The sequence below is a fragment of the Pneumocystis jirovecii genome (assembly GCF_001477535.1).
Source record: "Pneumocystis jirovecii RU7 chromosome Unknown supercont1.11, whole genome shotgun sequence".
NCBI classification, from domain to species: domain Eukaryota; kingdom Fungi; phylum Ascomycota; class Pneumocystomycetes; order Pneumocystales; family Pneumocystaceae; genus Pneumocystis; species Pneumocystis jirovecii.
Window position 1 is genome coordinate 151,741 of NW_017264785.1, and position 15,628 is coordinate 167,368.

General features: G+C 34.0%; 7 protein-coding genes across 7 annotated transcripts; 6 read left to right on the plus strand and 1 right to left on the minus strand.

The window, feature by feature from the left end:
• Positions 1 to 625: 625 nt before the first annotated feature.
• Positions 626 to 1,070, plus strand: T551_02513 (adenylosuccinate synthase; the record flags this gene model as incomplete). Its single annotated transcript, XM_018374776.1, has 3 exons — positions 626 to 639; positions 684 to 863; positions 902 to 1,070. 3 exons carry the CDS (start codon positions 626 to 628, stop codon positions 1,068 to 1,070), a joined length of 363 nt encoding a protein of 120 aa, XP_018228998.1.
• A 301-nt stretch (positions 1,071 to 1,371) lies between these two features.
• T551_02514 (adenylosuccinate synthase) lies at positions 1,372 to 2,174 on the plus strand (the record flags this gene model as incomplete). The annotated part of the gene is made up of 4 exons (XM_018374777.1): positions 1,372 to 1,602; positions 1,661 to 1,785; positions 1,836 to 1,933; positions 1,975 to 2,174. 4 exons carry the CDS (start codon positions 1,372 to 1,374, stop codon positions 2,172 to 2,174), a joined length of 654 nt encoding a protein of 217 aa, XP_018228999.1.
• Positions 2,175 to 2,561: 387 nt separating this feature from the next.
• On the plus strand, positions 2,562 to 6,210 carry T551_02515 (ubiquitin-ubiquitin ligase UFD2; the record flags this gene model as incomplete). The annotated part of the gene is made up of 17 exons (XM_018374778.1): positions 2,562 to 2,714; positions 2,760 to 2,835; positions 2,879 to 3,110; positions 3,157 to 3,364; positions 3,406 to 3,546; positions 3,588 to 3,689; positions 3,738 to 3,854; positions 3,902 to 4,000; positions 4,041 to 4,319; positions 4,359 to 4,561; positions 4,602 to 4,694; positions 4,735 to 4,973; positions 5,018 to 5,144; positions 5,188 to 5,477; positions 5,524 to 5,880; positions 5,927 to 6,076; positions 6,122 to 6,210. The coding sequence occupies 17 exons, from the start codon at positions 2,562 to 2,564 to the stop codon at positions 6,208 to 6,210; spliced, it is 2,955 nt and encodes a 984-aa protein (XP_018229000.1).
• A 318-nt stretch (positions 6,211 to 6,528) lies between these two features.
• On the minus strand, positions 6,529 to 7,408 carry T551_02516 (GTP-binding protein rho1; the record flags this gene model as incomplete). The annotated part of the gene is made up of 6 exons (XM_018374779.1): positions 6,529 to 6,678; positions 6,725 to 6,859; positions 6,908 to 7,059; positions 7,106 to 7,227; positions 7,284 to 7,359; positions 7,405 to 7,408. 6 exons carry the CDS (start codon positions 7,406 to 7,408, stop codon positions 6,529 to 6,531), a joined length of 639 nt encoding a protein of 212 aa, XP_018229001.1.
• Positions 7,409 to 8,437: 1,029 nt separating this feature from the next.
• Positions 8,438 to 9,888, plus strand: T551_02517 (RNA export factor GLE2; the record flags this gene model as incomplete). The annotated part of the gene is made up of 8 exons (XM_018374780.1): positions 8,438 to 8,506; positions 8,546 to 8,622; positions 8,668 to 8,770; positions 8,819 to 9,273; positions 9,398 to 9,541; positions 9,584 to 9,704; positions 9,749 to 9,814; positions 9,856 to 9,888. 8 exons carry the CDS (start codon positions 8,438 to 8,440, stop codon positions 9,886 to 9,888), a joined length of 1,068 nt encoding a protein of 355 aa, XP_018229002.1.
• A 141-nt stretch (positions 9,889 to 10,029) lies between these two features.
• On the plus strand, positions 10,030 to 12,257 carry T551_02518 (uncharacterized protein; the record flags this gene model as incomplete). Its single annotated transcript, XM_018374781.1, has 9 exons — positions 10,030 to 10,120; positions 10,174 to 10,240; positions 10,282 to 10,366; positions 10,414 to 10,552; positions 10,601 to 10,782; positions 10,831 to 10,920; positions 10,965 to 11,300; positions 11,342 to 11,502; positions 11,552 to 12,257. Exons 1-9 carry the CDS (start codon positions 10,057 to 10,059, stop codon positions 12,255 to 12,257), a joined length of 1,830 nt encoding a protein of 609 aa, XP_018229003.1. The 5' UTR covers positions 10,030 to 10,056.
• Positions 12,258 to 12,949: 692 nt separating this feature from the next.
• On the plus strand, positions 12,950 to 15,495 carry T551_02519 (uncharacterized protein; the record flags this gene model as incomplete). Its single annotated transcript, XM_018374782.1, has 8 exons — positions 12,950 to 13,009; positions 13,060 to 13,169; positions 13,216 to 13,472; positions 13,520 to 13,593; positions 13,640 to 13,763; positions 13,812 to 13,912; positions 13,960 to 14,145; positions 14,191 to 15,495. The coding sequence occupies 8 exons, from the start codon at positions 12,950 to 12,952 to the stop codon at positions 15,493 to 15,495; spliced, it is 2,217 nt and encodes a 738-aa protein (XP_018229004.1).
• Between the last annotated feature and the right edge of the window lie 133 nt (positions 15,496 to 15,628).

Below are 15,628 nucleotides of genomic sequence, written 5' to 3' on the forward strand. Positions count from 1 at the left end.
CTGCTGCGTATCCCTTAACGACTCTGCAACTCTGGCGGTTGCATATACGCGTATACAGCCTATGCACTTTATGCACTTGTATGCGGTATATGCAGTATATGCAGTATATGTGTGCTGTGTGTACTACTGTAGAGTACTGTAGAGTGTATACGGTACGGTATATATGCACAGTGTATGCACAGTGTATGCGCGGTATATGCGCGGTATATGCGTGTTGTATGCGCTATAGCTGCATGCGGACACAGGAGTGTCCGCATGCAGCGCGGCCAAGGTGTCCCTCGCCCCGCTGGCGCCGTATGCACGCCGCGTCTTTCCGCGCCCACGCACACCGCCCACTCATCCGCTTCCTCGGCTCCCGGCGCCCCCGGCTTCCCGCGCTTCCAACGCGCTTCCTCCCGACCGCCGTTTCTCCCGAAGAAATTGACGCCATTCTGTCTGCCGGCGCGTCTATGCTTTTCCCCGCTATTTTACATCCGCCCTCGCCCACTACTTCCGCCACACACAGTTCACTCACTCCCCGTGTCCCGTCGACGCGTGTCGTTGCCGAATGCTCAAAGGGTCTTTCTCTCCCCCCCTCAGCGTTTTGGCTGACATCCCACAGTGTAACAGTTATCCTTGGCTCGCAATGGGGCGACGAAGGTATAGAAGCTTCTAGAATGTTCTAGAAGGTTCTAAAACACTAGAAGGCTCACTCGTATAGGCAAGGGCAAGCTTGTCGATATTCTTTCGGCACAGGCGGACCTGTGTGCACGCTGCCAAGGGGGAAACAATGCAGGACATACGATTTTTACAGGGAAAGAGTGTTATCAAGTGCATATAGTTCCATCAGGCGTAGTGACACCGGGATGCGATAATTTAATTGGGTCGGGGGTGGTTATTCATTTGCCGTCATTTTTTTCAGAGATCGATGCGCTGGAAACACGAGGGATCGATACAAAAAACCGGATTTTTGTATCGGATCGAGCACATATCGTTTTCGATTACCACCAAGAGGCGGACAGGTTGAGAGAGAGAGAGCTGGGAGAGCACAGCATTGGGACGACGGGGAAGGGCATTGGGCCGGCATATAGCAGCAAGGCAGAGCGAAGCGGGATCCGCGTGCATCACTTATATGCATTCGGTGAGTTTGAGCGACTACTGCGGCAGAACGTTGCGTGGCACGCGTGTCGGTATGGGGGGAGCGGGGCACTTGTGTGCGATGTCGAGGCAGAGCTCGCGCGGTATAGGGTGAGTGGCCGGCGGTCGTTTCCGTGGTAACGTTGTTTCCATGGCAACAGTTACCGGGTGACCGTTGCTGGGCAACTTGGCAGGGCTGAGCAGCAGGGATATGCAGAGCGGCTGCGGCCGCATGTTGTGGACGCGGTGTACTTTATGCAGTCGGCGATCCGGGCGGAGAAGCGGGTCCTTGTAGAGGGTGCAAACGCACTCATGCTTGACATTGACTACGGGACATATCCGTATGTCACGAGTTCCAACACATCGATTGGGGGAGTATGTACAGGGTTAGGGTTGTCCCCTCGGCGAATCGAGCATATTATTGGCGTGGTCAAGGCGTATACGACGAGGGTGGGATACGGGCCGTTTCCGACAGAGTTGAAAGATGTATGAAAAGACGATTAAACACGGCAAAACGGAAGGATAGATTTGCTAATGTGTGCAGGAGATAGGGGAGCACCTGCAGCGAGAGGGGAGAGAATGGGGGGTGACGACGGGGCGGCGGCGACGGTGTGGATGGCTGGATCTTGTGCTTTTGCGGTATTCGGACTGGATCAATGGATATTCATGGTATAAGGAGCATGTTTTCGTGAAAAGCTGTGTATAAATCTGACGGGCAGTTTGATGGTTACAAAGTTGGATGTGCTGGATGGGCTTTCGGAGATTAAGATAGGCGTGGCATACAGGAACGAGGGCAGAGAGGTCCCATATGTCTCAGGTATGGATGGGGAGGCGGTGGTTGGGAAATAACGTGGATAGCGGATCTTGAAATGCTCAAAAATGTTCAAGTTGAGTATAAAACAGTCCCGGGATGGCAAAAGACGACGAGGGGATGCAAATCGTTTGAAGAGCTGCCAAAAGAGGCTCAGGCATACATTCAGTTTATAGAGAAGTTTGTGAATGTTAAGGTGGCCTACGTTGGAGTCGGTCCGAGTCGAGACGATATTATTGTTCGCTGAAAATTGTAAAAGTTGCATTGAGCATTGAGCCTATGTGTAATAGTGTATAATAAAGATGAAAGCAATGAGCACGTGTATTTTTTGTGTATTTTTTGTCTATTTTTTCAAATGTGCTAGATACTAGCTGGTCGTCGCTTAATTACTGCCCAACGATTAACTTTTTTTAAGCTGAAAGCAAGAAAAATAGGCTTTTTGTTAAGAAAAGTTAAGAAATAAGCTGTGATTTTAAAGGAATAAGCTAAAGGCTTTAAAGATTCTTAAGGATCTTTTTTGAAATTCTTAAAATTTTTAAAAAAGTACAATTAAAAATTAAAAATTCAAAACTCGGACAAACGTAGTTTTATTAGGGTCTATTGAAGGTAAAACAGGGCTGATAATGCAAGGAATATGTCAGAAATAAGTGAAATATTAGATTTCATAGTCTCAGAATTATCTATACGGATGCTACGCTCGGCAGAAAGTAAAAATGATGAAAACATTGAAGCGTTTATTCTATGGCAATCGGCGATGCTTAGTAAAATACTACAAGTAACACTGGATGTAGCTGTGTAAAGTTTTGGAGACACAGTTTAATAGCGGTTTTAGGAAAAAACATACTTCAAAACACCAAATTATATGTTTTTATCTGTTCTTCGACAAGAACTGATCGATGAGCTTCAGGGTAGTACTTTACATATAGATGATGCAATATTTCTAATTCCAAGAACCGGTTATATGTATTGATACACTTGACCGGGTTATTCTTACAAGGCTTTCTATACCATCGCCATGTCGGCCGTTTGATTATTTAGTTGCATGTTGGAAACGTTCTGTTGCAATAGAGAAAATGATACGTAAATCGGCAGATGTGGAGGCTAAGATGGGTGTAATTGAAGAGGCTAAACGTCTTTTTGTGAGTTATTCGGGTCTGTCAATCACGTTTCCAGAGATGTTTGAGTATATTATTGGATTTAATGTCTTTTGTTTCAACTCATATTTAAAGGCTTCAACAACCACCGGTTGACTTTGCAACTAAGCTTCTTGAGGAACTAGATACAAGCGATGGGATTCCATTTAATTTTATTAAAGCGTTAGTTTATCAATTCGACAAAGAAGGAACATTAGCAGATTTGTTTGGCGAAACGGTTATCGAGTTAAGCAATCGTCTTTCTCAAAAAACTATTCTAGATAATTATCAGCCATACATTAAAGTAGAAACAATCAGTTATTATTTGCTCTTATTTAAATATAGGTATTCAATCAGCTTGTAACACTTAAACCATTTGCATTAATGGTTACACATTTACCTAGATGGTTGCCGGAAAATAGTACAGCTGCTGATATTGAATATACTTCTATTTTGGGTCCATATTTTCGTCTTACGCCTATACAAGTATAGTTCTAACAGCATATGAATATCTACTTATTTATTAGGCTAAAATATCTGAATTATATTTTTCTAATGCATCACAGCGTTTCCAAACTGATGTATTAGGGTCCATAAATAGTTTAAGGCTTACTATGCGAGCGTTGCAAGTATACAAAAAACATATTATTTACCTATTATGATTCACTTAATTATAGAATCAATTGTTTTATATTGTAAATACAATTATAAGAACGTCTGCTGAATGTAAAGAGAAGATGCTTGAATATTTTGCAAGAGTTTTGGAGCTAAATAAAAGAAGGAAAGCTCTTCATGTAAGATGAAATATTTTAATCGTTTTAAATGATTCATCATTAAAAAGGTTGATCCTAAAACAATTAGTACAGATGGATATATTGTTAACATTATTAATATTATAAATACTTTTTCTGAACCATTTATTGATGTGAGCTATATGAAGGTATTTATTTCATATTTTAAACATTATTTAAGATAATAAGATTGATAAAATCGATATTAATTATTTCAAAAAAAGACCAAGAATTGATATTATGAAGGAAACGAAATTAAATGCAGATGAAAAAATGTCAGAAATATTTTATAAAGATAGAATCGATGATCCGCCTAATTTTATATCAGAAATTTTTTTCTTAAATGTTGCTTACCATTATTATGGTCTTAGTACTGCAATGCACAATCATGAACATCTTATGAAAATGATTAACGATTTACAAAAACAATATGATATTTTAGAATCTCAAAAATCTGAATGGACTAAAGTAAGATTTTTTACAAATTCTTTTTTTTAATTTTTAAAGACTACACATGCTTCTATTTTAAACTCGAATATGAAACAACTTTATCTTCAAATAGATAAAACAAAAGGGCATTCTTATTGTTTTGATGCAATTCTTTTAGATAACGTTTTACAATCAAAATCATTTTCTTTTTTATGTTTGCTTGCATCATGGCTTTTAAGACTTGTCGATCCAAAACATCAGCATCCACAAAGTATAATAACGTATATATGCCATTCACTATTATTAATTCTAATATTTAAGACTTCCTTTACCTCAAGATGTTAATGATCATATGCGAAATCTTCCAGAATACTTTGTAGAAGAAATAGCAGATTTCTTTTTATATACATCAAAGTACAACATTATAAAAAATAATACTTTTTAATTCAATTAGATATAATCCTGAATTAATCATCTCTAATTCGGCTATTGAGCTCGTTATATTTATAATTACTTTTCTTAAAAGCTCATCTTATATCAAAAATCCTTATCTTAAAGCAAAATTGGCAGAAATATTATTTTACGGAACTTTAAAGCAACATAATTATCCTTACGGAATTTTAGGAGATATACTTAATTCTAATGCATTTTCATTGCATCATCTTTTACCTGCATTAATGTCATTTTATGTCGGTATATAATGTTCCTTGTTTTTTTGTCAATAGCTGATTTTCTAGAGGTTGAATCAACTGGATTATCCTCTCAATTTTATGATAAATTTAATATAAGATATCAGATATCGCAAGTTTTTAAAGCTATTTGGGAAAATCCTGGCCATCGTGAAAAACTTTTGTTAGAAAGTCGGTTAGTATTTTTATTTATAAATTCATTTTCTTAAATTGATCAGAAATAATTTTAAATTCTTTGTTAAATTTGTTGCTCTTTTGCTTAATGATTCAACATATTTGCTTGATGAAGCTCTTTCAAAACTTTTAGAAATACATAATCTTCAATTAGAACTAGATAATGTTTCAGAAAATATATCTTTTAATAATGAACGACAAGACAAGCGTCATTATTTAATTCAATTAGAAAAATATGCAACAACGTATATGTCATTAGCCATTGAAACAATTGAATTATTAAAAAGATTTACCGCTAGCATACCGGATGCTTTTTGTTGTCCAGAAGTTGTTGGTAGGTTAACATAAAATATGTGGTTTCGTTATTAATTTTTATACAGATCGTTTAGCTGCTATGCTTGATTATAACATTAATGCACTAGTTGGGCCTAAGTGCTCTAAATTAAAAGTACGAAATCCGGAAAAATATCGATTTGAACCAAAATCACTTCTTTCTAACATTGCTGATATATATCTTAATTTGCGTTCAAAAAAGTCTTTTGTTGCTGCAATAGCAAAAGATGGTCGTTCATACAAAAAAGATTTATTTTTTCGTGCTACTCAAATTTTTAAAAAATATTCTACAAAACCTATGGACGATATTGATAATCTGTTAGCTTTAATAGATGAAGTAGAAGAAGTGAAGAAAAAAGAAGAAGATAATGAAGAGTTTGGTGAAATTCCTGAAGAATTTTTAGGTAATTTCTTAAAAAATAATAATAATAATAATAATAATAATAACAGATCCTATTATGGCTTGTTTAATGACAGACCCAGTAATACTACCGAGCAGCCGTGTTACGGTTGATATGGCAACTATTAAAAGTCATTTGTTAAGTGAAGAGAATGATCCATTTAATAGATCTCCATTAAAGTTGGAAGACTTAATACCAAGTATATCATTTATAAATTAGAAGAGAAAATTGATTAATTAATTAGATCACGAATTAAAAGCTAGGCTTGAAGCCTTTAAAGCTGAAAGAATGGCAAAAAAAAAATCAGAAGCTAATAAGAATGATTTTCATTAATTAATTAATTAAATAATTATAACTAGTAACTGTACTCAAAAAATATTGTATACAATTGAGATGACAAGAATTTTATGTAATCTAATATATTCTAATTTATCGTAAAAAATAATTAAAAGTGGATATAAAAAAATTAAAAAGGTAAATTTAGAAGTGCTGTATAGCAAAGAAAAAGAAATAGTGATTAAGATATAAAACAATTTATTATCTGTCAAAATTTATTATTATTCACTATATTCACTGCTGAAAAAAAAAACCGATAAAAAAATAAAAATAGTATTTTATTTCTTCAATAATGACATTTTTTGAGATTAGGAACTAAATAATAATGCATTTTTTTGATTTTTTCTGCTTTATACACATCGCAGCTCTTGTTGCACATTCAAAAACTTCACGAACACCCTCATTTGTTTTTGCAGAGCATTCAAGATACTTAACTGCACCAATTTTAGATGCAATTGCTTCTCCCTAATGTTTTTAGAATCAGTTAATAACCATATAAAGACATAAAAACCTCTTGTGACGTAACAGGCCGTTGAAACGTTTTGCTAAGTTCCTCAACGGTTTTTGGATCATCTCGGAGATCTGTTTTACATGCTACAAGAATAACAGGAAGACCTGCACAAAAATGCGTTACCTCCGGAACCCACTATTCAGAAAATGAGAAAAGGGTCGACACAGAAATAGAAAAAATAACCTTTTCTTGAACATTGTCTAAAGAATCCGGAGAATCAACAGAAAAACAAATAAGGATAACATGTGAGTCTGGATAAGATAATGGACGTAGACGATCGTAGTCTTCCTGCCCAGCAGTATCCCAAAGCGCAAGTTCTACATGTTTGCCATCCACTTCAACATCGGCAACATAGTTTTCAAAAACAGTTGGCACGTAAACCTAGGAAACCAATAAACATATTGAAGACAAAAAACCCAATGTTTGTGTATAAATCCCACAAACAATATTTTCTCAATATAGCCCATTTACTTACTTCTGGAAAACATCCTTTAGAAAAAACACTGAAAAAACACTCCAGTTAGCTCTTAAATATGAAAAATAATACTGTAAACCCTACATAAGCAAACATGTTTTTCCACAGGCTCCATCTCCAACAATAACAAGTTTCCGTCTTAATTCTGCGCATGTCGCAACTTAATTTTTAGCTTTTTTTTCCGGGAAAAAAACACAAATCATACCCATAACTATACAGAACTCAAAAAGATTTTATATTTGCTTGTTTTATAGAAAAACTCTACTGTTTTTCTGTTTAAACCGGTCTTTTTTCTAGCCAATTTTTACCGAGATCTTTTAACATCGTTGTGGAAAATATATATTAAAATTCACGTGACAATGAAAAAAGTTAATATTAGTTTCAAAAAGAAAGTAAAAAAAGAGTGAGTTTAGGAAACAAAAGTACATCTTTTCTTGAATGCAAATAAAAAAGAATATATTTGTTAAATAAGTGTAAAAAATTGGGATTTAATTTTTTTCATTGTACCCGAATCAAGATGGGTTGCCTTGGCAACCTCATCAATTGAGAGAGAAGTGTAGAAAAAAGCAAGCAATATTTATTGAATGAAAATGTATTTTTTGCAAGGAATATGTATAGAAACTATTTCTAATATTTATACAATATGTTTTAAAAGAGGTGCTTGGAATATGGAAAAAGTATATTTCTTGGCAACTAGGATATACTTTCGTAAACACCCAAAGAATCTTTTATATTGAATAAATATACAAAGATGCTTATTTTTGATGCAAGCATGTGTCTTTGAATTGATTTGGGGCAATGCTAGGGCTAAGACTGTATTTCTTAGTAATATATCTGCATTGCAGAACTTTTCTGGAAACATCAATAAGTCAAATCTATTATTTTGTCCATTATACATGAAGACATATATATTACTATTGGAAAAATAAATATCTAGCAAATACTGCTGAAAAACAGCTTTTATTAATTTTTGCCAGAATATACTCAAAGATATATTAAAAACATGCTTTTTTAAAATATAAAACTGTTTGTATATATCTTTGCAGAGTTATTGAACAGTATTTTATAATCAAAGCAATTTATAGGCATAGATTGCTAAATAATAAAACGCGTTGAATTTTGACGATTGTCAACTACAAAAATAATATTTAACATCAAAAAAATCTATAATTGATTTTAGAGTTGTTAAAACTAGAGTTTTTATAAATCTTAGGTTCATTTTTCTCCTATGCATACATATGGCGTCTTTATTTGGCTCTACAACGTCTACAACAGTCACCAATCAAGAATTAAAAAATGATATTGAAGTTGATATTTGATTTAGTTTTTTTAGCTAACAATTTAAGGTTATTCAGCCACCAGAAGATAGTATTTCAGATCTTTCTTTTTCCCCTCAAGCAGAGTTTTTAGCAGTTTCATCATGGCAGGATTTTTTGGTGTTTAATTTTGATTTATTAAGTATTTTTAGGGACAAAAAAATTAAGATCTATGAAGTTCAGCCGTCAGGCCAAACAACACCAAAAGCTATGTATGAGCATCAGGGCCCTGCCTTGTCATGCTGCTGGTCAAAGGTAATGGTTTTTGGGTGATAAACATTCTCTTTTAAAAAAACATTGCAGGATGGAACTAAAGTGGCATCAGTTGGTACAGATAAAGCAGGCATGCTTTTTGATCTTCAAACAGGTCAAAATGTCCAGGTTGCAGCACATGATGCACCAATCAAATCATGTCGCTTTATTGATGGTGGCAATATGGGGAATATTCTTGCAACAGGATCGTGGGACAAAATGCTTAAGTATTGGGATTTGAGACAACAGCAGCCTATTGGAACAATTCAACTCCCTGAGAGATGCTATACAATGGATGTTGTTAATCAATTAATGGTAATTGGAACAGCAGATCGACATGTATGTGTTGTTAATCTAAATAACCCGACAACGATTTTTAAGACGACTCAATCACCATTGAAATTCCAAACACGTGTTATTTCATGCTTTGTTAAAGCAAATGGCTATGCCATTGGCAGTGTAGAAGGGCGATGTGCGATTCAATATGTAGAGGATAAAGACGCAAGGTAATATTATATCAATGCAAATAATTGCTTCTTGTAAATGTTGTAGATACACTTTTTTAGTATTTCTTGCTAACTATCTTCACTCTTTAAATAATTAAACAAGATATCGCTAACTTATTACTAGTTTGAATTTTTCTTTTCGATGTCATCGTGATTCTACTGGGCTTGCCAGCAACAGCTCCAATGTATATAGTGTTAACGATATTTCGTTTCATCCACAGCATGGGACTTTTGCTACTGCTGGTTCCGATGGAACTTTTCATTTTTGGTATTAATGTTACTTTTAATTTATATTTTTTATCTGTTACAGGGATAAAGACTCAAAACATAGACTAAAAGGATTCACCAATGTAGGTGGATCAATTTCATCTACTGCTTTCAATCGAACTGGTGACATATTTGCTTATGCTATCAGTTATGACTGGAGCAAGGTGTGTTTATCTTTATTTCTCTAATCATCCATTTATTGCTTAAGGGGTACCAAGCAAATACACCACAGATGCCCAACAAAATTATGCTTCACCCAGTTGGCGCTGATGAGGCAATTATTTTCACTTATTTTATTTTTCTAATTTTCTCTAGCTTAAACCTAGAGCGAAAAAAACTACACGATAATGATACTTCTTTTATTGAACATTGGCGCACTTATTCAAATCTATGTGCTTTTTTAATTGTTTCTTCTTACACATCTTTTGTATTTTTTTAATTTTCATTTTGCTTTTTTTCTTTCAACAATTTCCGATCATCGACAAAAAAGATATCTCTTATCAGATCCTTTTTATAATGAAGAAAATAATTATTTCAGGCTTTATATGGGCTTATTTAAGTCATATTATTGCAGCATTAGGTTCTTATATAATAAGAAGTGTTTCTTTAATGAATTATACTTATTTTTGATAGATTCAAGTTATTATGTTGAAAAATTGCCCGATTTGTCAAAGAACAATAATTTGAAGCTTCATTCTGGGTATATATAAGGGTGTTAGTCTTTTTGTATTAATAATTTAGTTATATTGTTGCTAATGATCGTAATAATAATTCATTTTTCTTCTTACTTGCAAATAATAGATATCTCATTGATAAACAAAGACTAGTATTTAAAAATGCTTTATATAGTTTATTTTGGTTGAAGAATTCTAGGTAATATGGCTAAATGGGGGCCCTGGGTGCTCTTCTATGGATGGTGCTTTTTTAGAGAATGGACCGTTTAAATTCAGTGCAAGAAATATGCTTATAGAAAACCAAGGGGGTTGGAACGAATTCTCAAATGTTCTTTTTGGTATGTTTTAATATGTAAAAAAGAATTTTGTATTTTAACATTTATTAGTGGATCAACCGGCAGGAACGGGCTTTAGTTATAGTTTACCAGAAAATTTTGCTGAAGGACTACCTAAGGTGAAAACAAACTACAAAAAGATGGTGTTTTGCTTATATATGAAGGCAACTGAAGACTTTATTACTTTTCTAGACGGATTTTTTGATTTGTTTCCTCAATTTAAAGAAGATGATGTTTGTTAATTGTTTATTGAATACTTTTAAAAGATTGATAAGATATAGCTTTATATAGCTGGAGAATCCTATGCAGGGCAGTATATTCCATATATTGCAACTGCTATATTAGAAAGAAATAAAAAGGAGAATAATAAAGTAAATAAGGATACTGTTATTTGTGAAATTACTAAGAATAAAAGCATTATAATCTTAAAGGGCTTTTAATAGGGAACGGATGGATTTCCCCTTTAGCTCAATATAGTTCGTATTTGCCATTTGCTGTGGAAAATAAATTAGTTAAAAAAGGCTCTGATCTTGAAAAAAAAGTCGAAGAAGCAACCCAATCATGTAAAACAGCAATTAGTGCTGGTGATAAAGAGTCTATGTCTATATGTGATCGCATTCTTGAACTAATTGTTCAACCTGAATATAGGGATGATAAAAGATGCATTAATATCTATGATTATAGGCTAAGAGCTTCTTCGTGCGACGTTAATTGGCCTCGTGAATTGCCTTATTTAGTTGAATATTTAAGAGTAATTTAATCCTTTTTTCTTGTATTTATTAACATTTTAAGAAACCAGAGACAATGAACGCTTTAAATATTGATTCTGATAAGCATATTTTATGGGAAGAATGTAATCTTCGTGTTACAGAAAGATTTATAACACATAGATCACCTTCATCTTTTGAATTACTTCCGAAAATTTTGGATGAAATAAACGTTCTTTTGTACAGGTAGTTATTACATTTTAAAATATAAGTTTTCATTTCTGAAACTTTTAAGTGGAGATAAAGATATTATTTGTAATTATCTAGGTACAGAGAGTATTATTAGTGAGATGGAATGGAATGGGCGTAAAGGTTTTCGTAAAAAGGATGGTACTATAGCTGCAAAATATAAATGGACGTTTATGGATAAACTTGTTGGATATTACCAGTATGATCGGAATTTAACATATGTTCTGATTAAAGATGCGTCTCATATGGTTCCTTATGATAAACCGCTCGAGACTCAAGATATGTTAAACAGGTTTTTAGGAATTGATCCAAATTTGATTCTAGCAGTACGTAAATCAAATGGGTGGAATGACGTTGGTATTGGGAGTATTGGTGATACCGATGGTCGAAAAGAGCCAGATATATATGGCCAACAAAAATCTTTGTGGTCATTATATTACCACATTGGAGGCATTATTCTTATTGTTCTTATATTTGGCTTAATTTTCTTTGCCTGGTATCTTTATAATAATCATAAAAAATTAAAGAGAGAATACATCAGTAAGTATAATGAAGTTATTACCCACAATTATAGATTCGGGAATGATCATCCACGTGATACTAGTAGTAGTGCTCCCTCATATAGTCATAAAGATTATAATAGTTACAATGGCTATGTGGATACTTCTTGTAGCAAGCCTTATATACAGCCACAAGAAGGTGGAGAAAACACTGATATGGGCTATGGTGGACCACATCGTGGAAATTATTAATCGCATATTAACAACTAAGCAATTCAAGCTGTTTTAGCTGTTGTTTTTGCCAGATTTTTCTTTTTCATTTACAACAGTTATTACCCAATGACAAAATATGTGGTTTGGTTTTGGTCTGGACTTTTTAAAGATTTATTGAATGAATATTACATATAGTATTTAGCTATTTAATGGCTTATTTATGGTGGATTGTGTTTCTATGTATAAAGTTGTTTCTATGTATCTAACATTTTTGGTTATATTTTTAATTAGCTTTATTTTCCTGATTTCGCTACCATCTGCTTATCGAATGCTGTATACTTGGCATCATATATAGAACTTCACTAAATATACATCGTGGATGATATGTGGATGCTGTTTACGTCCAATCCATGTAGTTTGTTTGTCTTTTGTTCATTATTATACATTTCCATTCACCCATTATGTGTGTATCACGTGATTTTACTCATAACGTAGTACGTGCTTTGATCCACACGCACTGTGCACGGGCTACATATACATCAAAAATAATCCAATTTTTTCTGCTTTTTGTAGTCAATGCGTCTCTTATTTAAACGTGCTTTCGTATATATTATATGCGTAATTTTATTGCATTATATTTATTAAATTTAAATTGTATGCGGATATAATCGATATATCGTTATTACACCGTTACTTTGTTGAAAGTATAAAAGGCAGCGTTTGCCTATCAAATGACTAAAATAAAAGAAAATATGTCTGTACCGCTTTCCTATGATCAAGTGGTTGAACAAGTAAGATTTAAGAGAGAATTGAGAAATTATAAAGTACTAATATTCTACAGTATATTTCACTGAAAATTGTAATGATTTCATATTTTATTTCAGTGCTTGGATCATATACAACGCTTGAGCTGCTTCGTCGGCGTACTTCAATGCGTGGAGTGTTTAATTGGTGTGTTTTTATGCATTTTAAGGGCTAATATCTTATATGGTACAAGGTCTTTACTAATATGTTCGGCACTTTCTATGGGGGGAGTTGCAATATGGAGTATGCATTTTCTTGGCAATCGGGCAATTATTCTTCATGATGGGCGTGCAGAACATCAATTGGCATATAGTATGGGGTTTACAGCGCTTTCCTTTTTTCTGCCAATACTTGTTCTTTTACTGGCATATCTGTTGATTGGAACAAATGAAAAAGTATCCTGTTTACGTATTCTTGCAGGAGGTACGTTTGGGGGATTGGCTATTTGTGGTACGGAGTCATAAATGCAGTTTGTGGTTTTCGTCTGAAGGATTTAGGTATGCATTATACTGGTCAAGCGGGTATTTCAAATTATATGGCCTCATATAATATCGGATATGTAATTGGATCAGTAGGGAGAAAATATATTTTACTAAAATGTCCTGAATATTGTATAGGTTATTATTGCAGTTTGTGCTACTGTATCCACGTTAACGCTCTTTTTTTCACTTCAATCTAAATGGACAAATGCATGGTGCAAGCTGGCGGGGTGCTCTTTTTTACTTGCAGCTAGTGTTTCAGGTCTTTTTTGGCGTTATGTTTTAATTTCTTCCATTAACATATAATGAGGTATGCATTGGGTTGCATCCTTAGGTACAACTTATCGGTTTCGTCATATAGTCATTAATAATGTATCACAAACAAGTACCATTATTTTCATTGGAGCTATTGTGATTTATATGATTTCTTTTTTTTGGCTAAACTAACTTATTGCTAGTCAAGTGCTGCATGTATTGCACTTTTAGTTTTGGCATTTGAGGCAACTCGCCGAATGAAGGCTAGGAAAGACCGAGCGCAAAAAGTAGTCCTTACGCGTGCTATTTTTGATCCCGATGGAAAAATGCTAGTGACAATTGATGGGATGTTTATTTCTCACGAAATTACAGATACATATCATGAACGAGTATAAACAATAATATAGGCATTAAATATCACTAATTTGTACTAGTCATTGAATGATGAATTTGACATAGATCATCCTGTTTTTTGTTGGATTTACAAAGTTAGTCGTTCATGGAAAAGTGTTATGGATTTGGTTCCGATTATAAAAGAACATTTTAAGATATCTAATCCCTCGGATAATCAGAATATTGATTACTCATTAATCTTTAAAGAGCGATTTATTGTAGCTGCTATACGGCTTGCAGAGCTGCTTCATGAATCGTTAGATCAAATAGGTGTTCTTTATGATGGTATTATGAAAACAGGACAAAAAAAGGAACGGACGACGAAACAAGAGAATGGGTCACCTAAGCCGGTGCTAAGATTATATGGAAAAGGCCAAATGTTGTTTCTTGTTAAACATGCAAGTCGAGCAGAATGTAGTCGATATTTATCATATGGATTTCGATTTGCACAGGTGCATTTGATTTTAGATGGACTTGCTCGGTCACTTCAGGTTCCTAAAGTTGAAATTGCAGAATATATTGAATGCATGAAACAATATCAATTAAATAGTGATTCGTATAAGCCAGGAATTTATGTAGGTATTTTCGCCGTAAAAGCACATGTACACAATGGCTTGAAAATCGTGGTGGATAAACAAAATGATTCTATGATACCAGGTAAAAGACTATCGCATCGAATCCTTGATCAGGAACAAATAATGTTCTTAAAATCTATCGAAAACATGACAGCTAAACAAGTATTTCAGCTTTTAAATCAATCTGGTCAACAGCAGACTTTTGATTCTTCTATATCTTTATTTAAAGCGGAACTGAAAGATTCCTTAATCCATATTAGTCAGTGCATTGATGAATACACTTTTCAAGATGCAGTCTTAATCCCAGAACTCATACGTGTTCCATGCTCAGGCCAATACCAAGGAAAATATGCAACTCTTATTATATTCCGCCATGTTATACCAATTCATGTTTATTTGCAAACTAATGATCGCATTAAATTTATGCCACTCAATCTTTTCAAAGCACATCAATGGTCCGTTTTAGGTCATGGAGAAGTATTATTCACACAAGACGTACAACGCGAGTTTTCTCCTATTATTAATGATCTTGAACGTGTCCAGACTTCCCATTCATCTTATCCTGTCATTACGAGTATAAAGAAATCAGAGGAAAATTTTGATCCAAGTTTATTTGGTATAACCGTTTCCAAATCAGTTAGTGTTTCAGTCGAAGACCAATATAGCATCCATCCATCTACAATGACAACTAATCAAACTGCTGTTTCTGCTATCAATCGTGAAACATTGTGGGTAGATGATGTGTTAACAGGAATCATATGGAATCATTGATTAGCATTGTTTTTTAAATCTTTATGTAAATCAACATAAGAAATATTTATATCAATGCAGTAAACCTCATGAAAACTATTTTACATCGAATATACCGTGGTAAAGGATAATTGTTTTTAAACGTTTATTTTTA